The sequence below is a fragment of the Diadema setosum genome, chromosome 2 (genome assembly GCF_964275005.1).
Source record: "Diadema setosum chromosome 2, eeDiaSeto1, whole genome shotgun sequence".
In the NCBI taxonomy this organism is placed as follows: domain Eukaryota; kingdom Metazoa; phylum Echinodermata; class Echinoidea; order Diadematoida; family Diadematidae; genus Diadema; species Diadema setosum.
Genome location: NC_092686.1, coordinates 41,533,383 through 41,554,999, shown reverse-complemented (window position 1 = coordinate 41,554,999; position 21,617 = coordinate 41,533,383). Strand labels below are relative to the sequence as shown.

Here is a 21,617-nt window from a genome sequence, read left to right as displayed (position 1 = left end):
TTGGCTGCTCTGCCCAAAAAGCGGCCGCTCCTCACACTTACCTCTCTCTCTTTGTCAAACACCGGCAGGCTCTCTGTGTCATCAAAGGTCTCCACCGGTTTATCGGGGGAGAATCCGGCAAAGACGGACGCAATCCTGACCTTCGACAGCGGTTCATCCCGGTTAAGGATCTTTGTTGCACCCGGCGGCACAGCCCAGATCTGAAGTTTCAGGACAACATACAAATAATCCCATGACATCAAAAACAATAGTGCACTTACACATTTTATTCTTTTTTTATCTGCTTTTTCTTCAGTTGTAAAGATGCAGATTCTTCTAGTAAATTCAGTTTTGACTTTTGAGAAGTTTGGAAATGTTTATTGTTATCTTGAAACCTTATAATTTCTGTGAAGACATTACCTTGTACAGAGGACAGTATCTTAATGCAGCAGTTCTGAAGTAGTTATGATGAGCCAGTAAACATATGACAATTTGTAAAATGAATCTTGAAATTAACGTCAACTCTACAAGAGACCAGATATCTTATGTATTTGAAGTAACCACAGAACTTCACAGTAAACTGAATTAGAGAAAAATCACAGAGAGAAATGTTTGAAGAAAATTATAGAAGAAATATATTCACCTTGATCTTCTTGAAAGCCTTGGCCTTGGCAGAGTAGCGGGACTCGCAGACGAAGACATCGTCCTCATCGAAGCCTTCCGGCTTGTTCTTGAAGTAATCCCGGACAAACATGACGAAGCACTTACCCAGGACGTGCTGTGAGATCTTTACCTTGTTGTAGTAGTCGCTTTTGAATACTTCCTGGAGTGCAAAATGCAAAGAATTTGAAGATGTTTTTTCAATCTTTTTTTTTTGTTTGTTTCACTGAATTCCCCTGTTATTAATTACCTGTTGAAAGTAGTAACATGCTACACACTTCATTAAAGAAAAGCTAAATTTCAGCATCGATCACATAGTTCAAAAAGACATGATAAATCACAAAATAAAACCAGTGCAATGATTATCTAAGAACATATGAGCACAGTTTGGCAAAATATAAGACTTAACCAGGTAAATAAGATGCCAATGTTGCACTATGATGACAGCGTTACCTTCTCCAAGAATTTCCTGGTTGCCAGGTGGAAGGTCTCGTTGGGGCGGAGGAACCAGTTGCCGTGGAGCCACACCTCCCCGTCCGCATCCCTCCACAGCTTCTCAATGCACACAATGTGGTTCTTGAGCTGCTTCTCACTGCATGGTAATATTAAAGGCATAATTTACCATTTACAGATGAAACAAAAACCCAGCATTAGTGCTTTAAAATAGTTCTAAAACGTGAGATTGGGACAGAAACAACCACTGTAAAAATTGGAATCCGTATAATCAATGTTAAGTATTGTTAAATACACAAAATGTGAACAATAATTATAATAAAAATGTTTCCAGACTGCCAGAAAAAACCATCTACAGTTATGGTTTAATGAGAAAAATACTGATATCTCCTTATATTTCAGGCTTTATTGCGAAAATTTTATATGGTAGGATGTTTTGTGATACAGCAGACCTACACATATGCATCAAATGTGATATCTTCAACATTTTTTAAATCACTGTTCCCAAAGGAAAACAAGACCTTTAAACATCACAATGCAGTGAGCACTTTTGACTCGGCCATTCCTGGATGAGAATCTTTGTATAATCACAGTGCTCACGCAAGAAACTTGTATGATTTCAATTCTTTGTGTCTCATTTTGATGGCATGCATACATCATTCGTTGAACAGGTTTGACTTGCCATCGTCAAATGAATATCTCTGTTGGTGCACCATTATGGTTTCTTGTATCCAGTCATTCCTGTATGTGATCACCTTATTGCTACTTTCTCACCTTATTGCTGCTTTCTCACTTTCTGTAATAGAGACTTCTACATCATGAATGCAAAACAGAATTAGTGTATGCATACACTGGCATACTGCAGTAAGCAAACTTGAATAAAATTCAATCTATGGCTCGGAGATCCCATACCACAAACAACCTCAAACACTGAAGAGATATTGTAGCAAACAAAGACGCAGTTTTCATTGTGATTATCATAAATGCCCTCCAACCATGCTAGACATAAATAATGTTTACACCGCTACAGCATGGCTACACAGATCAAAAGTTTTGGATATGGGGTGAAATTCTGCTCACCTTGGCTCCACATAGACAAAGTCTCCCACTCTGTAGGTCACTCCATTCACCATCAAACCATCGTCATTCTGGAAGGGACAAACGTTTCAGAAGCATAAAGCACAACACGAGAAGACAAGTTGATACTGATATTCTAGCCCCTTTGCCCTAACGAAATGATCAAAAGGGACATGATTGCATGTTACATCATTTAATCTACACTAAAAAATCTCCTATGAAATATTTGCCATAAAGGGATTGCAAGGACTGGGTATGAGAGAGTGGAAATCTCTGACAGGGCACTTGGTTCCTCAAGGTACAAATGCATTAAATGTGCAACTCACAGTACTTCCCTCAGAGAGTAACAGAGTCAAAATATATTAGGCTTGCACATTTTCTACATTTCGCTCTTACTTTGGCTGTCAACTACATGCGAGTTTTGAAAAGTGACACTTATCCCATTACAACTGGTATCTGTAGAACAAGGCTTCAGGGTGCAACACATATTCTTTGTTGGGTATATATGTGGCCCTACAAAGGGCCTATCCACTCCTGATGTTTCAGCAAGCATGTTCTAGCCATCTTCAAGGGAATGGCAAGATGGCAATGGCAAGAATGGCAAAAACACACTTGCCAACACGTCAAGAGCGGATAAACCATTTTCAGGGATACACACATGCCCAAGAAAGATTATGTGGAGCACCGTGACGCCTTCTGCTACTAAACGTTCTACCGCCACGGAAACCTTCAAAGGTTTTAACTAATATCTGGAAAAAAAATTACTGACTGCGAGAACCATACTGATGAAGACACACTACATTTTAGGAAAAAATCTTGAAGACGCTATCCAGAGAGCGAGGGTAGAGGAAGAAGGGGCGTAATTAAAATGGCCAAAAAAAAAAAAAAAGACTAGTTGGGTGTTATGGTATCAGGGCAGTTACCCCCCTAGGACAATTACCCCCTGGCTAAATACTCGCTAATGATTAGGTTAGAGTAAAGATTAGGGTTAGGTTTAGGTTAAGGGTTAGGGTTTGGGTTCAGGTTAGGATTAGGTTCAGGATTAGGATTAGGGTTAGGGTCAGGGGAAGAGTCTGGGGTAATTGTCCAGGGGGTGATTGCCCTAGAACTGCGTGTTATACTGTATCTCATCATCAGTGTGAGTCTTACATCATCTTTTTCGCCATCTGCCTTGTCATGCTGGTCATCCATACTGTGGTCCTTTTTGGCATCCTCCTCTTCCTTCTTCTCATTATCCTCCTTTATCTAGCACAAAAATGGTTCCATCATTAATGGTTTCCATGGTAACTTAAACCATCTCCATCTGAACTTATCCCTCTCCCATCCACAGCCTAGACATTACAGAAGTTAGAATGAAGAGCACTGGCATTTCTGCTGAGAATTCCCACACGCATTTCCGCTATGCCAAATACGCTTTTCTTGTTAGCAGTTGGTGATTCAAAAATAAACAATGTGTAATCACTGTGCTTTACCACATAACCACATCGCAAAGCTACAACAGTTGAGTTTCTCTGGCACTTTCTTCATGACGTTACGAGGCTATAAGATCTTTACAACATATCATTACCTTCCAAATGATATTCAAAAAATCGGCACCCACGTAGCATTCATTCCACTCCCTTGAAAGTATCTGATCTTGGCAACCATTTCTTGGCGCAGTGACAGAACCACAACCACAAGAAAATTGCACTTTACTCTGGATTCTCATTTTACACACATGGGTGGAAGTACGCATCAGAGATATAGTGTTTTCTTCATATGCTTGTTGTTAGGCTTGAATTTTACACATTCTCACTGAAAGCACAGTCTCCGCAGCATTTGATTATGATATTTACTGTAACAAAAACAATCCTATAGCAGTTATTCATCTAACGCAGAGTAACACACACACAAAAAAATAAAATATCTTTTTCAATCATATATTCCTGCTGCAAAGGAGTCTTTCATATACACTAAAGGTATGTTGCATCATATTTGTCCTAATTCTTTTTCATCATTTTGGGACATATGTACCCTAGAGTATCTGCACCCGTCTACCAATTTAATAACTTTGCTTGATCTATAGATCTATCAAGCCTTAGCGTCCTTTGGCCTGTCTTTCCTTGCCTGTATTCCATCTGCCTACATCTGCAAATCTCTATACATCCGATGACAGGAATAATAAGTGTCACTTACCTCTTTTGGAAGTTTCTCTTTCTTCTCCTCGTCCAGGTCATTCTGGAGATGTCGGTGAGTGTAGCTGAGGGCGGGGGAGAGCAGGATCTCCCCATTCTTGCAGATCTCGTCTCGGATCTGGATGAAGAATCGCTGCAGCTCCACGGAATCTTCATAGACCTGAAAACAGAAAGAGAGGGAGAGAACACGGCTATACTTCATACAGTGACGAATGCAGCAGCATCAAAACTACTGATGACGATTGATTCACTGGTTACATTAAATTCTGTGCTTTGAGATGTCTGATGAAGGCTGCGCCCTCTTGTAACTATTGGCCATACAAAAATGAATCTCTGTTTGTGTGGATTTGGCAACACCAGGCAATTGTTTTGTATCACTCAATGCAATCTATTCTTGTTGTCACAGCAAAGACAACAGTTTGCATTGAAGTTATGAATGGTGATGTGCAGATGTGCTATTCTTACACATTCATAAAACAACAATTTGCAAAATAAAACATTCCACATCATTCAAACAAATGTACCCATGAATAAGAGTGAGGCAGTATAGTCACTGTCCTATTCAATGCCACACACAGTGTCTGAACATATTCACACACACAAGCATAGCACGCTGTCTAAAGCCACACACAGTCCCCTCATTGTGCTCTCAATGAACCATACCTCTAGCTCATCAAACCATCTTACACACAAGAAATGAACACATTACCTGTGAGTCTGTCCTGCTGAGAGCCCTGGCTCTCTCCAGAACTTCAAAGATGTGGTCCTGGAAGCAGTCAAGCCGCCTGTAGCAGCCGCGGTCCAGGTAGCGTCGGATCGTGTCCAAATCAAGCGGTTTCCTGGCAATTCATACAGAAAGCACAAATTGTATCATTTCCTCTGGAAAATAATTGCAATGACTGCTGTCAAGTCAGATATTATAAGTGCAATGTTATCAGAGACTCCCACATTCCCACTTTCGGTGGAATGGGGGACTTTGGGTGGGAGGACATTTTCACAAATCCTCCTACTCTCCAGCTTGACTTTGAAATTCTCCAGCTCTAGCTGTGTGTCTCCCGTTTCAGATATATTTTCTCCAGCTGAAGATTTTGTTTTTTTTCCCATCCAAATATTGTTTTATCATATATGTTCAAAAATATGGTTAAGACAGCACCAGAGAGCATTTATAACCCCTGACCTCAGGCCCTGGCCCAAGTGATGATCACACTTCACTCCTGTTATGTGTGCTCTGTGCAAGTAATATTGTGTGCATGTTCATGTAATCAGTATCTTCAATTTGCCAAGGGGTCTAGGCGGGAGAATCTCCAGTATAAGAGATGGATAGGGTTGGCATCTCTGTACTATATAGGGTCATATCTGTAAATGGTATGCAACTATAGGAGATTCAAAAGTTCTCACTTCTGTCCATCAGCATTTCCATCCTTGTCCACAGGTATCTCTGCCAGTGAGTCGCTATAGCAACGGCCCTCCTCATCCTGGTGGTTAGCTACAGACACAAAAAGACTGGTGAGGATCTCTCGCACCAGTCCCTGGACGTCAGGCACGCCGGATGTCTCGTCCCCCATCAACACTGTCTTGGTCTGCAGTAGGATGCGCTGCAGCGTGAGGGCGTCCTGGGAGGACGGGAGGTGGAGATGATCAAGAGAGTTCGTAAAATTCCCTCAAATTAACATTTAGCATCTCATCTTCTACAGACATTCTCCTCTGTAATGGTGCACTTAGGGCATGCTATTGTCTACATGTGACATCTCAAAGATACTAGGCAGTATAAATGTTATGATGCACATGGTTTACGCAATACAGCAGCTCAACTCAGTAATGCAATATCATGAGCATAGTTTTTGCTTCTTCCACGATTCAGCTCTGTCGGAAACTGTATGGGTACGAGTAGGTGCCTACTTTACTATGTAGAAACACTGCACAGTTTTACAGCTGATTGTATGTGTTCCATGAAATGCCTTTAAAATAAAAATCTGTTTTGTTTAAAACATTACTATCTATATCATATCTAAAGCTGTTTGTGATCACAGCTAATGTTCTACAAGGCCCTGCAATACCAAAAAAAAAAAAACTAGATATATCGCTACGGCGACTGATATGCCTCCGCCATAATGCATGGTTCTCCTAATAGGTCTATAGTACCATGTCTTGACAATGTGTGATGACAGTTTCACACAATTGGCAAAATATTAAAATGACAGGTTTGCCACAAATGTGCTGAATGTTCACTTTCCTAGAACTAGGTTCAATTGGATGAATGATTAAAAATGTCAGAGTGCAGGTATTTGGGGAACTGATGATTTTTACTTGACTTTTGACCCTTTTATAAGTTTATGCATTGAGTAATTTTCAAGGTATTGAGAAAAAGTATAATTTCAGTATCAAATGGGAAAATAGCATTATTTAAACCTGGCCTTTGACCTTTGACCTCACAGTTCCAAAGAGAATCACTGTTAGGTTGAACATGCATAAATATGTAAGTTTCATGATGATACCTTGAGTTACTTTTGAGATATGGAGGAAAAAGTGCAATTAAACACTTTCACTTGACCTTTGACCTTTTGACCTTTGACCTTTTGGCAAGAAACTTCCCACAGAATATATATCGGGTAATACATGCATACATCAAGTTAAAAAAAATTTTAAAAAAACCTTCAGGCATTGCATAACCATAAGGAAAGTAGTGATATTTTGAGGAGTTGACCTTGACCTTTGACCCCCTGACCTTTGAACCATGACCCCCAACTTCCCTAGATAATCACTGCCCATTGGAACAAGCATATATACTAAGTTCCATGAAGATACCTTGAACCATTTGCGAGATATGGAGAAAAACATGAATTTTCAACCTTTTTTTTTCACAAAATAACCTGTGACCTTTGACCTTCGACCCCGTGACCCTAAAATCCAAACAAAGTATTATCCCCCCAGGATATACCCTCATACCAAGTTTGATGTAAAACCACCACACGGTTCTTGAGATATCGACAAAAACAAGATGGGACGGACGTACGTACAGACTCTCAATGAACCATTATTATCATTGCTACTTCTACTACTATTACTACTACTACTACTAATAATAATAATACTAATACTAATACTAATACTAATACTAATACTAATACTAATACTAATACTAATACTAATACTAATACTAATACTAATACTAATACTAATACTAATACTAATACTAATACTAATTGAACTCTGCAATACATCATGTAAAACTATGTCTGCTGATTCTTTAACTCCTTTACATGTATCAGTGTTTTTTTGTGAGTGAATATATGCTACTGTCATACATTGTATAGTACATGTGTGAATAATGATGTGCACAGCTATTAATATTTACCAGGTACCATATTTTTTCCTTTCATTGATTTCACATTTTTCACACAGGAAGACATTCAAAACTGCAGAAGCACTCTGAGAGCGCAGACCTCCGCCAAGCATGCAGCTCATTTCCACCACTGATCTTGTTCTTCCATAGAAATGATTTCCACCCATACATACTTATAGCATTGTGTGCTGAAAGTCGCCCAATTTCCCAATATAGAAGCCTTTGTTACGTCATAAACCCTCAGCTGCACGGCGCGCCTCGCCCTAGCAGAAACTAGAGCACGCACTAGTGTGCGCATGCAAACCTCAAATACGCGCAGCCTGAACTCCCTAGTTCATTGACCCTACCTGCCAAAATATCAAAAATCCTTCATAAATTCCTCCAAAATTCTCAGATCACTACAAAAATTTGATCATCTGTTACTTGTATCAATCTAAACCTTTCCTGCAAGTTTCATCCAAATTCGTAACCTACTTTTTGAGTTATTTTGCACACAGACAAACTAACTAACAAACAAACAAACAAACAAACCAACAAAAAAACATAACCTTCCCCCTGGGCGGAGGTGATAACACAGTAACAGCAGATTTGTGACAGAAAAAATCTACTTTATCTGCAGATTATCCTATCATTATTTTGATAGCAGAAACTCTAAAGAATTTGATAGGGTTGGGGTTTTAAGTGGTATGGAATTGTTAAATGGTATTGTTAAATTCAAGTATCAGAATGGCTAATCACTTTCGACATCCAGCTGAATCCCTGCTTGGCAAACTGCTTGGCACACTCTCTTATTGCCACAAACTAGCATTAGACTAACATGAAAACATATGAGTGGGACTGTAAGGACAGCAGCAATTCTGCTTAACCCACCACCTAGGCTTCAGTTTCTGTACCCGTTCACATGGGTGAACCGACATTTAAGAATTTTTAGCTGGCAGAAAGGTATCAATACATTGCTTTGAAAGTGATTGCTATACAGAATCAGAGCGTATGTGAGTTTTGTCCTGGCAGCTCATATTACAGGATATAACAGTAGTTGTTGAATTCATGTTCATGGAATACAGCAGTGAACACAGAAATATACACATGCACGTTACATGATCAGGAGTTGATATTTTCACATGTTGTTAGATTTGCAAATAGTACCCAGATCCGAGAATTCCCACAAATAACCCCAGGAAAACAGGTACGGTATGAAGTTTCATTAATAAAGATTGTCTTTGATGCATATTTGAGGTGACAAAAAATGATGTCAAGTATCAAAACTAAATGCAGTCGTAAAATTTGCTTTGTGTTTGCTCTGTGTTGTGGGCTGCTCAGGTGCAGCCCTGTCGCGATTTATACAGCGACTGGGCTGTGTATAGTTAGTGTACAGTGTATTTACATAATATGCACAGCCCTGTACAGTGTATTTACATAATATGTGTATGCACAGGCCTGTCACATCATTATCACAGCAAGTCATGACTGTGTATAGTTAGTGTACAGTGTATTTACATAATATGCACAGCCCTGTACAGTGTATTTACATAATATGTGTATGCACATGACTGGTACTCTTAGTGGTCTCAGTCTGGTGGCCCCAGTCCGGTGGCCAGCACTTAGGCTCCTGGCCTCGGCCTGGCCTTGGGCCCCGTCAGCTCCGTGAGCCCGTGGGCCCCTGGGCCACTGGGCCTGGGCCCACTTGGGCTATGGGCCCCTGGGCCTGGGCCCACTTGGGCTCTGGGCCCCTGGTTCCGGGCTAAGGCCCGTGGCCTTGGGTCCGGCCTTAGGCCCCGCCTTTGGCCCGGCTGTACTTTGTACATGGTCTATGTGAAATCAGGCTTGTCTGTAACTGTATAATTACAAATAATTACAAATAATTACAAATAATCACAAATGATCAACAGGTCCATACTACATATATGAATATATGAATATATGAATATATGATTATATGAATACATGAAAATATACAATGTATGTGAATATATATATTATTATATATGAATATATAAATGTGATCAGGCATTCTGTTACGGTGTCAGATCTGCGGTCATTCATATATAGCAAATTTTATGCATGTATAAATGGCATACATTCATGTGTACAGTATGCTACTTGATTGAACCAGCCAGTGGAGAAAGATCACACCATTGAACAATACTTGAAAGACATGTACAGTTCAATGACTCATTGCTTGTTATTATGAACTCTGTAGAGGTATGCAGCCCTCTTCAGATGGAAAACATACAGTTGGCTATCAGAGCTTGCAAAACCATCAACAATTTATTGAGTTGGATTTGTGTGTGTGTGTGTGTGTGTGTGTGTGTGCGTGTGTGTGTGTGTGTGTGTGTGTGTGCGTGTGTGTGTGTGTGTGTGTGTGTGTGTTAGAGCTATTTGGCTTGTTTCCTTTGCATGCATCATCACAAATTCCCAAAGTCTGAATAAAGTGAAACCAAGACCTTCATATAGATGTAATGCATTGTAAGGTGCTGGATCAGAGCACTACCATAAGATTGACACCAAAGACGCTTAATAAATAAGACACGAAAGTGCGCGCTAATCCTGTACAAAACAAATGGACAGCGCGCGGTCTTCAAGCGTATACGCACATCACCTGAGACGCGTTGCCTTGACGCTTGATAAACAACAGCAGCGGCTTCAGGGACAGCGCGTCTCAGGTGATGTGTGTCTTTGCCTGAGACGCGCTGTCTTTGCAGATGTTGTTGTTGTTTATCAAGCGTTTTTGATTGTGAGATCATGTTGTTGCCAAATTTTTACCTCCACGAAATAATCCTTATTACTCTAAAATCTCGTTCTTCAAAATTATCTCCTTCATCGAAAAAAAGCTACGACTATAATTTTTAAATCTTTTTAAGATGACAAGAATACCACTACCTTTGGAAATGAATGATGTTTCTAGGTGTACTGAGTTTGTACTTAGCTCTCTTTTGTATCGTCATGTAGGGTAGCCATTTTGTGTCCATCTTTATCGCGCGCCTTCGTATCTTATATCTCTACTATCTTTGATTGACACCATGGCGGGAATTGTGCTAACAGTGTACTATCCTTCCTGTGCATTTATGATAAAGTGTACCAATACCCTGAAAATCACATTTTAAACTAGAAATGTCACTATGGCGACTGATACCTCCACCATAATGCATGATTCTCCCAATAGGTGTATAGTACAATGTCTTCACAATGTGTGATGACAGTTTCACATAACTGGCAAAATACTGATATGACAGGTTTGTCAGAAATATATACACTAGTATATGAGGGAAACAGTAAAATTTTGAGGAGTTGACCTTGACCTTTGACCCCTGACTACATACTGACCCAAGATCCCTAAATTCCCTAGATAATCCCTGCCAGTCAGTACATGCATATGTACCAAGTTCTATGAAGATACATTAAACCATTTGCGAGAAAAGTGAAATTGCAACATTTTCACCTAACCTTTGACCTTTTGACCTTTGACCTTATGACATGAAACTCTCTCTGGAGAATCTTTACGCAGTAGTACATGTCTACACTAAGTTTCAATAAAATACCTTCGGGCATTGCATAGATATGGGGGAAATAGCAACATTTTTAGCATTTGACCTTGACCTTTTGACCTTTGACCTCTTGCCAATGTCACTAAAATCTCCTCAACTAATTGCCCCATCATACATCATCCTTGGACCAAGTTTGGTGAAAGCTACTTCATCCAGTTTTGAGTTATCACGTAAACAGATAAATTTTGGGATTTCACCTTCATCTTTGACCTTTGACCTCTGTCCGATTTCACTGAAAAAATTAACATGTAATTGTCCCATCATACATCATCCTCAGACAAAGTTTGGTGAAATTTGCTCCATCCAGTCTTGAGTTATCGCGTACACGGATACAATTCATGATTTGACCTTGACCTTTGACCTTTGGCCGATTTCACCCAAAATCTAATCAAGTAATTGCCCCATCATACTTTATACTTGGACCAAGTTTGGTAAAATTCCAGTCAATATTTCTCAAGTTATCGCGAAACGAATGCGGACGGACGGACGGGCGTACGGACGTACGGACGCATGACGCAAATCTCTCGTTTGAAGAGGCTACACCCCCGTAAATAATGCCAGTGCATATCTTGGCAATCAATGACTTAAAATCAAAGATATAAAACACCTGTTTCTTGACCCTGGCCTAATCTAAGCATCAGTCATCGCCACAGCACCACAGGAGGGGGGGGGGGGCACCGCGAGAGGAGGAGATTGTTTTGGTTTTGGCATGGGCTATGTAGCTCCATGGTGCGTGTGTGTGTGTGTGTACGTGTGTGTGTGTGAGTGTGGACATTCAGCGTATGCAGACAGAGCATGCCTGATTGTAACCAGGGAGGTAGTCGCACCTCCCCGTTGTAACTCACTGCCAAATAGCACATTGTCAGCACCGGCAAACTGGCAATGCTCTCCTTCTTATTCATGTATTTTCGTTATTTACGGGTCAATTTTTTTTCGTTCGAAATGTAAAATGGATGACCATAGAATTTCTCAATAGAATATAAAATTGAAAACTTTAGAAAGGATAGAGAAAATTGAGTTCACTTTGAATGGTCTGCCACAGGCAGATATCCTTATCATGCTCTTATGTAATACGACAGCTGCTTTCTCAATGATCCAGTCAGCAGGCTGATTGTAACCAGGGAGGTAGTCTCAACTCACTGCCAAATAGCACATTGTCAGGACCGGCAAACTGGTAATGCTCTCCTTCTTATTCCTGTATTTTCGTTATTTACGGGTCAATTTTTTTCGTTCGAAATGTAAAATGGATGACCATAGAATTTCTCAATAGAATATAAAATTGAAAACTTTAAAAAGGATAGAGAAAATTGAGTTCACTTTGAATGGTCTGCCACAGGCAGATATCCTTATCATGCTCTTACGTAATACGACAGCTGCTGGAGTCATCAAACCCTGGCTTGGCCTCCAGGTTTGTCACGTCTGAGCAGAAAGTTTATTTGCAATGGACAAGTACTTTGACTCCCAACTCCCAAACGACAAATATACGCACCCCACTTTCGGAGGTGGGATTTGGGGTCTCGCCTCAAACGAGGGATTGACGGCATGTACAGACGTACCGACGTACGTACGGACGGACGGACAACCCGAAAACATAATGCCTCCGGCACCGCTTCATGGCGGAGGCATAAAAAACAATAATAATGATAATTGACAGAAGTTTGCTCTGTGCATCACCAGCTATTGAATTATGATTATTGAAGTCATCTTACAATAGGGAGCTTTAGATTTTGACGCGCGGACGTTTGAGCCGACGCTTGCGCTGGACGTTCTCCTCTCCCTGCGTCGTGTGGAAAAGTAGCTTTAGATTACGCTGGGACGCAACGTATAAAAAACAAAATCGCGCCCCTATATGATCAGTGCATGAAGAAGCTCTCTACGTCGCAAACTGTGCGGACGTGAAAATAGCCCAGTACGCGTAGTGAAAAACTCAGGCGACGCAAGCTAAAAATAGATTGACTTTACGCGCGCTACTGCGCACGCTCAGAACATGTTTTTTTCCTTTGAATGTCCCCGCGTCTAAAATCTAAAGCTCCCTAATCACTTCGCTCTGAACAATACCACGCCAAGGTTATCCTGTAATTAGCTATACTATTCATGTACATTGGAAAGAAAAAAATAACATCAATCAAAACAACAGCAGCAGTAACAACCAAATATCACTAGAAGGCATACATACCTTGTAGATAAGCGAGTCGGGTTCGTTGAACTTGCAGGCATTGTCAAACATAAGGAGGAAGTCATTGACCATGTCCTCCAACTGGTCATAGCCCCTGGACATGATCTTCTGCTGGATGCGCTGCATGTCCATTGGCCGCTTGATGACCTGGTAGTACTCAGGGTATTCCTGCATGGGATACAAAGGGAGTTCAAAGGTCATTCAAGGCACAGGTCATACCACCTTGGCCCCACAAATTCGCATCCAGACTGAATTTTACATTGTTTCATATAGAGCCTTGCCATATCAAATGTCAAATATTCATGTGGATTGAGTGAATGCAGCAATATTAGTTGAACACATCATCGAAGTCTGAGGAGAATCAGATAATCCATTCAAAAGTAATGAATTTTAAAAGTATTGGTGCAACCACTGCTGGATGAGAAGACAACCACAATTTGTGATGTCCTGTATCTGCAACAATATAAGGAAAGCCTATACAGAGAATTCCACATGATGTCATTTTTTAATGAAAAGTACACATTCCCTTGACTTGTTACTGACATACGTTTAGGGTAATATCATTCTTTTACTCCTGAAAGGGGCAAATGAAGTGCTCTTTCATTATGCTAGAAAAATGAAAGTATGTTATATTTTCTTTATATCGTTGTCCATACACGACATCACAAAATGTTGTAGTCTTCTCATCCAGCAACAGCTGCACCAAAACTTTAACTAGAAATGTCGCTTTGGCGACTGGTATGCCTCCGCCATAATGCATGATTTTCCCAATAGGTCTAGATAGTACATGTGGACACTGTGTGATTACATTTTCACAAAATTGGCAAAATATTGGAATGACAAGTTTGTCACAAATGTGTTGAATGTTCACCTTCCTTGACGTAGGTTTAATTGGATGAATAGGAGAGCATGTATCTAGGGATTTAAGGACTTTAACTTGACTTTGACCCAATCATACATTTAGGCATTGAGTAATTTTCAAGGTACAGGTGTGGAGAAAAAGTGCAATTTCTGAATTGAATAGTAAATTGTTACCATTTTTATCTGGCCCTTGATCCTAAATTTCATAAGATAATTACTTTCAGGTAGAACATGCATAATATGTACTAAGCTTCAAGGTAACTTGAGCCACTTCCGAGATATGGCGGAAAAAGTTAGTTCAGCACTTTCACTTGATCTTTGACCTTTTGACCTTTGAGGCAAAAAGAGAGAGAAAAAAAACTTTCCAGAGAATTTCTATTAGGTTACACACGCATACACCAAGTGTAAAAAAATAACCCTGCTGGCATTGCATAAATATGAGGGTAATAGTAAAATTTTGAAGTCTTGCACTTGACCTTTGACCCCTGACCACCTTTGACCCCATGAACCCTACATTCTCTAGATAATCACTTCCAGTCAGTACATGTATATACTATGTTCCATGAAGATACCTTGAACAATTTTCCAAGGTACGGAGAAAAAAAAGAAGTTTTAATATTTTTACTTGACCTTTTGACCTTTGACCTTTGACCTCATGACCAAAATTTTCACCAGAGAATCTTAATTGGGTAATACATGTACATGTATACACTAAGTTTCAAGAAAATCTCTTCAGGCATTCAATAGATATGGTGGAAATAGTGAAATCTTATGTATTTGACCTTGACCTTTTGACCTTTGACCTTGAGCATGTGCACCCAAAAGTTGATAGGCACAACTTCACCCCCTAATACACATAAATGCCAAGTTTCATTAGGATACCTCAACAGGTTTCGATAGTTACCTTGTCCACAAAATTCATTACGGACGGACGGAAGGACGGACGGAAGGACGGACGGACGGACGGACGGACGGATGGACGGACAACCCGAAAACATAATGCCTCCGGCACCACTTCGTGGCGGAGGCATAAAAATTAATTACTTTTGAACGGATTGTTCGATTTTCCTCAGACTTCCCCTATGTGTTCCACTGATATTCCTGAACTACCTCAATTCATATATATATTTGGGTTTCATTCTACTCTAAACCAGTGAGACCTCAGGAAAGTTCTTTTACTAATATGGTAATGAGTAGAACACAGGTTTACAGTTTTTTCTAATTTTGGGGTTTTTTTTGTGTGTGATACAATTAGGTGTTTTCCACCCTTTAAACTCCAAATGCTCACATTCTTCGAGGGCAGCCTAATGAAGGGTGGAGAGAGCTCCCTCCCGTGCTGGTCGGTGTAATCCTTGATGGCGTTAAAAAGGTCGTTGAGCTTCTGTGCCGTGGGACTGAGGGTCTTGGCCGGGGAACGCTTCACTGGCGTCTTCTTCTGGCTCTGAGACTTGGGCGTGCTCCGGCCCGAGTCTGCTACAGGATCAGCACGGGGCAAACCAAAACCACAAGGGGAACAGCATAAAATCTCGGGCTACTAGTACTTCCAGTAGCATACTGAAATTATCTCAAAACTAACTGTGGTTACAGCTGGAAAATCTTCAGGCTGTGTAAAAACCTATCAGAGCATGATGTGACATGTGGATACAACATTGATAACTCACATCTTTACATTCTCTAATACATACTTTAAAGGTATAATTTACCATTTGCAGATGAAACAAAAACCCAGCATTAGTGCTTTAAAATAGTTCTGAAATGTGAGTTAGGGATAGAAACAACCACCGTAAAAATTTGAATCAGTAAAATCAATGTTAAGTATTGTAAAAAATAAAATGTGAACAGTAGTTGTAATAAAAAATTTTCCAGGCTAAACCATCTACAGTTACGGTTATTGAAAAAAATACTGATATCTCCTTATATTTTAGGCTTTATTGCAAAAAATTTATATGTCAGGATGTTTTGTGGTACAATATACCTACACATATACATGACGTGATATCTTGAACATTTTTTAATCACTGCTCCCAAAGGTAAACAGGACCTTTAATGATAGACATCATTTTGTATGAACGATTGTGCAGCAAAGTGACTGGCAGTTGGCAAGAAACTTTAGCTGATGGCATAGGTCTTCACAGAAATTAGTTTCAGTGAACCAAGGCTCTCTAACACCAATACAGTGGTAAAAGCAGTGCATGATGCCACCATGCTAACCTGTTTACTAGCAGAGTGATTTATTATGAAACTAGAAAAGCACTCCAAGAGTGCAGACCTCCCCAAAGCAGTTACTTTCCACCAGATCTTGCTCTTCCATAGAGATCTGTGATTTTCACCCAATGAAAAATTGCCTGATTTCCCAATACAGAAGCCTTTGTTACGTCATAAACCCTCAGATGGTTGGCGCGCCTCGCCCCAGCAGAAACTAGAGTATGCACTTTAGTGCGCGCATGAAAACTTCAAAAATGCACAGCTTGAACTCCCAAGTTCATTGACCCTATGTGGCAAAATATCGAAAATCCTTCATAAATTCCCAAAAACTTCTCGGATCACTACCAAAAGGTAATCGCTTGTTACTTGTGTCATTCTCAACCTTTCCTGCAAGTTTCATCCAAATCCGTTGGCTGCTTTTTGAGTTATTTTGCACATGGACACACAAACAAACAAACAAACAAACAAACAAACCAATGGTAATGAAAACATAACCTCCTCCCTTGGCGGAGGTAATTACTATATACGAGACAAGTATGGTAAATCTAATCACGCACAGATCTTAACTTTTGTAGCATATTGCATATATAATTTGACTCTATTTTTTTTCCACATATCTTTTTTTACCCCACATATTTTTCCCATATCAGGAGGCCCTGTTTCATGCAGAACCATGTAACTTTAATTTCTAAAACTGAAACATTTGCTAAACGGTAACTATATTAAAATTAAAGCATAGTCTTGATTCCAGACAGAACATTGGGGCTTCTCTTCTTACCTGGTGGCAAAAAGAAGCCCAGTTCTTTGCACTTCTCACTCAGAATGGTCTCCAGGAGGTTGGCGTCTTCGTACACCATGGAGCCCTCCTCGTTGTAGTGCCGGGCATTCTCGAACATCAGAGCAAAATCCTTCATCAGGAAATTCTCTGTCGGGTACTGCAATTTCAGTGGATCAAGATCAAAAGGTTCCCAGTCTGACTCGAGGAAATTGTGTCTCCACCACTTTCCTTGACACAAAATGTTATCAGTAGGCAAAAATCATTATCATCACCATCATCACCATCACACCACCATCACACCACCATCACCACCACCATCACCACCACCACCACCACCATCATCATCATCATCATCATCATCATCATCATCATCATCCAACCATAATCATCATCATCATCATCATCATCCAACCATAATCATCATCACCATCAATGTCATTGTCGCCATCATAATTATCATTGTCATCGTCATCATCGTCATCAACCAATCATTATAATCATCATCACCATCAAAGTTACTGTCGTCATCATAATCATCATCGTCATCATCATCATCATCACTGCTGGAAGCCAACACTCACCCTGTCGTGCCTGATGTTTCCCTCGATGGTGCGCATGTCGATGGGTTCCGTGATGATGTGGTAGTAGTCGGGATACTCTTTCTTTGATGGCTTCTCCATGAAGAGAGCGATGGGGTTCCTTCCTGTCCCGTCCTGACAAAAGAACGAGGCCCACTCACTTCATAATACATTGATGCATCAAACATACTGTATATTGGCACAAAACCCACTACCTTTGCTGAAGATTCTGAGAGACTGCAAAATTTCTGCAGTTTACTTTGTGAATTACTGAACTTCACAATGACTTATCTGAACCTCTTATCATTTTGTCATACTTCATTTTATTCGTTGGTTTACATCTTCCAAAAACATATACACACGCAGTCATGTACAAATTCTCCATAACCTGAGTAACTTGAACATTCATCACTTAAAATACACTTACAATGATTCATATGCTCTGTAAGGATATTCATTCATGAAATTATTCTTGTTGAAAATGTAGAACATACACAGAACAATGATTTATCAATTCCTTTCATCTAAATTATATTTCATAATCTGCCTCATTGAATCTTAGAGGTACATGGGTATTGCACAATGAGTTGGCATTATAGTATAGGATGATTACATGTTTTGTGTGTTCTGGAGTTTGCTTGCTTGTAGTGTTGTGTTGCACAGAAAGGTACAGGAAACTACTGCATGCAGATGATTCAGTTCATAAAAACATGAATTGAAGATCAAATTCTACGCTAAATGAAAGTAATCATGTACGTATTCTATGCCGTTAAAGATTTCTCCAAGTGGCTTGCCTGATATTGCACTAGAGTTTGGTAGAGCATCATCATCTTGGTCTTGAGGGTGGACTCGGCATCGGATCTCCTCGACTTCCAGGGTGGCACGCCGCTCCTTCTCCGCCTTCCTCCCTTTTCGCTTCCACTCTTCTCGCTTCCTCCCTTTTCACTTCCTCCTTTCTCGCTTCCTTCATCTTCACTCTCGAATTCCTTCTGGGGATAAAAAGAACATATATTTACAAACACATATGTTATCATACCACATCCAGTTGATCTTTCTTGCAGGAGAACTGCAATCAATTCTTTGGAATATCGTTTTGAATGCAAGGACGTACATTGCAACAATTTCACAACAAAGACTTACTCACTATGAGTGTAAATTATATTTAATGATTTCAGAGATTCCAAAATTTTACTTTTGAAAAACCTCATAACACAATCATTCTTCACAAAACCTCAAACAAAGACATAGACTACTTTCAAGGATGAATAGATCTACAAATCCCCAAGAGTTAAAGGAATGATAGTTCAAACTTCAAAGGTATTTTGAGGTAAAAACAGACACACACAAAGTTAGTTCTAAACAGATGCTGTGCTTGGCAGGCTGTGACTAAGATTATCTGCGATAAGCACCGACTTTTGCATGATAGGCAGTAGTCAAATTTCATTATACTTTCTACCATCCTGATGACCACTGATTTTACTCACACACACACACACACACACAGCAGGATCTCAACATGTGATCGCTATCTTAAGACATGTAAATATAGTGAGCAAAATCTTTCATATGGCAGTCATTATGTAACTATACACATGGAGAGCAATTATGTTAATCTCTGTCTTCCCCATGATTTCAGGTGATATACTCTTTGATTTTCCTTTCATTCATTTTTTTTTTTCAAATAATGATCAGTATAAAGCCTTGCCTATGATAAAAGAGCTCGTAATGAACTTTCATGCCACTGTTTGCTCTAGACCAGCACATGCAACATGCATTATATATGACGTATCAATGATATCAATTCCAGACATATACACATACACATGTACTGTATATGCCATATATCTAGTGAATCAAATTTTTTCCACTCAAATTTTTTATTTATTTATTTTTTTTTTTAGTAACACTATTCTCACCTACCTTCACATCACTCTTTTCTAGTTCCTTCTTTTTGTGAAGCATAGCCCTGTGCAGTGTCTCAGCATCCTTGTAGAGCTGCGAGGAGGGGTCATTGTACTGGAAGGCGTTCTTGAACACCAGCTCCAGGTCGGCACCAAGCTCACTCAGATTCTTGTACTTGTTAGTCTGCCGTAAGATAGTTAACAAAATAAAACAAAAAAATTACAGAAACTCAATTCAGTTTCACTTCCTTTTCTTCTAATCTGCCCATTTGCCCTTGAAACAAGAACCTGAACAAGGGTTAGGAGGGATTTTTATAATAGGCTGAAATGGCACACCAGAACTAGCTTGACACAAACAACTACAGTACTGGGGCAAGGTTTGAAGTGAAGATACATGTAGTAGTCAAGGTCACGGTAGCTTGAAGCATTGAACCTCAAAACATCAAGTAAAAACATTGGATAAACAGATTTATTTAAAATCTGTTCGAATTTTTGATGGGCACACTAGACTTGCGCTGACAATGAAATTTGCTAGTGTGTATTAATGTACACTGTGGCAACGGTTCTAGCGTGGCCCACTATCAAGGTCCGGAAGTGGAAGGGGGAGGGATGGATCTACGAAGCTTGACTATTCCTGGTAACAGCTGACCTTGAGTTTTGACCTGATCTTGGTCAGTGCCAGCGGCTTCTTGATCTCCCGGTAGTAGTCTGGGTAGATACGGCTGTTGGGCAGCCTCATGAAGGGTTCTGACAGCAGCTGGCCCAGCTGGTTGCGGAAGTGCAGCACAAAGTCGAAGAGGACGTGACGCGGGTCGCCGCTGTCAGCCGAGAAGCTGTCGTCGTCCTCGTCGTCCTCGTCGATGTTGAGGGAGCCACTCGGAGTGGAGGTGAGGGAGGGGCCGAGCAGCCCGTGGGATGCCAGCGATGACCCGATGCTGATGGGTGTGTTTTTGACACTCTCCACGTAGCCTGCCAGATTGAGGGCTTCGGTGATGGCTGACTGGGCGTGAGCAATGGCTTGCCTGGAATGAGATTTGTCATAGATTAAACGAAGAATTTGAAATGGGAACAGTTACAGCAAAACATACGAACAATACTTCAACTAGCAATATCAAGTGGGGAAAATCAGCTATAAAAACACTTTTTTCGGCAAAAGAAGTCTACAAGCTTTATCGATTGCATCAATTATATAGAACATTTTGTGACTAACATTGATAAATTAGTGCATTTTTTTTTTTTCACTCACTTCAGCTCTAAACAAGGAAAAGTAGAAATTACGCGGTGCGTAATATATGTCCCCGCCGGAAGTAGCATTTTGTAGCAAAATGTACAATATAGGTAAAAAATCAAGGTCAACGGTCAAAGAAGTCAAAGGTCAAAATTCTGTGTAGAAGTTTTGAAGCGCTCACCTAGTGCCATCACATAAAGCAAACGGAATCGAAATCGGGTTAGAAATGGCGAAGGAGTAGCATTTTGTAGCAAAATGTACAACAAAATGTAGGTCAAAAATTAAGGTCAAAGGTCAAAGGTCAAAATTCTGTGTAGAATTTTGAAGCCCTCACCTAGTGCCATCACATAAAGCAAACGGAATCGAAATCAGGTTAGAAATGGCGAAGGAGTAGCATTTTGTAGCAAAATGTACAATACAGGTCAAAAATCAAGGTCAAAGGTCAAAGAAGTCAAAGGTCAAAATTCTGTGTAGAAATTTTGAAGCCCTCACCTAGTGCCATCACATAAAGCAAACAGAATCGAAATCGGGTTAGAAATGGCGAAGGAGTAGCATTTTGTAGCAAAATGTACAATATAGGTCAAAGGTCAAGGTCAAAGGTCACGACTGAAATTCTGTGTAGAAGTTTCAAAGCTCCCATGTAGTGCTATCATATAAAG

The 21,617-nt window shown here is 40.1% G+C and overlaps 1 protein-coding gene across 1 annotated transcript in view; it reads right to left on the bottom strand.

Moving 5' to 3' along the window:
• The window catches only part of LOC140246302 (protein polybromo-1-like), a 67,609-nt gene that overhangs the window by 31,952 nt on the left and 14,040 nt on the right, over window positions 1-21,617 (bottom strand). Inside the window, exons 9-23 of the mRNA XM_072325768.1 lie at window positions 20,380-20,752; window positions 19,750-19,914; window positions 18,624-18,818; window positions 17,833-17,964; window positions 17,252-17,408; window positions 15,557-15,741; window positions 13,408-13,575; window positions 5,742-5,956; window positions 5,053-5,182; window positions 4,345-4,503; window positions 3,319-3,414; window positions 2,173-2,240; window positions 1,093-1,231; window positions 623-802; window positions 42-200 (exon numbers count right to left, since the gene is read on the bottom strand). Of these exons, the coding sequence (XP_072181869.1) occupies window positions 42-200; window positions 623-802; window positions 1,093-1,231; window positions 2,173-2,240; window positions 3,319-3,414; window positions 4,345-4,503; window positions 5,053-5,182; window positions 5,742-5,956; window positions 13,408-13,575; window positions 15,557-15,741; window positions 17,252-17,408; window positions 17,833-17,964; window positions 18,624-18,818; window positions 19,750-19,914; window positions 20,380-20,752 (2,521 nt within the window). The remainder of the gene's footprint in view (window positions 1-41; window positions 201-622; window positions 803-1,092; window positions 1,232-2,172; window positions 2,241-3,318; window positions 3,415-4,344; window positions 4,504-5,052; window positions 5,183-5,741; window positions 5,957-13,407; window positions 13,576-15,556; window positions 15,742-17,251; window positions 17,409-17,832; window positions 17,965-18,623; window positions 18,819-19,749; window positions 19,915-20,379; window positions 20,753-21,617) is intronic.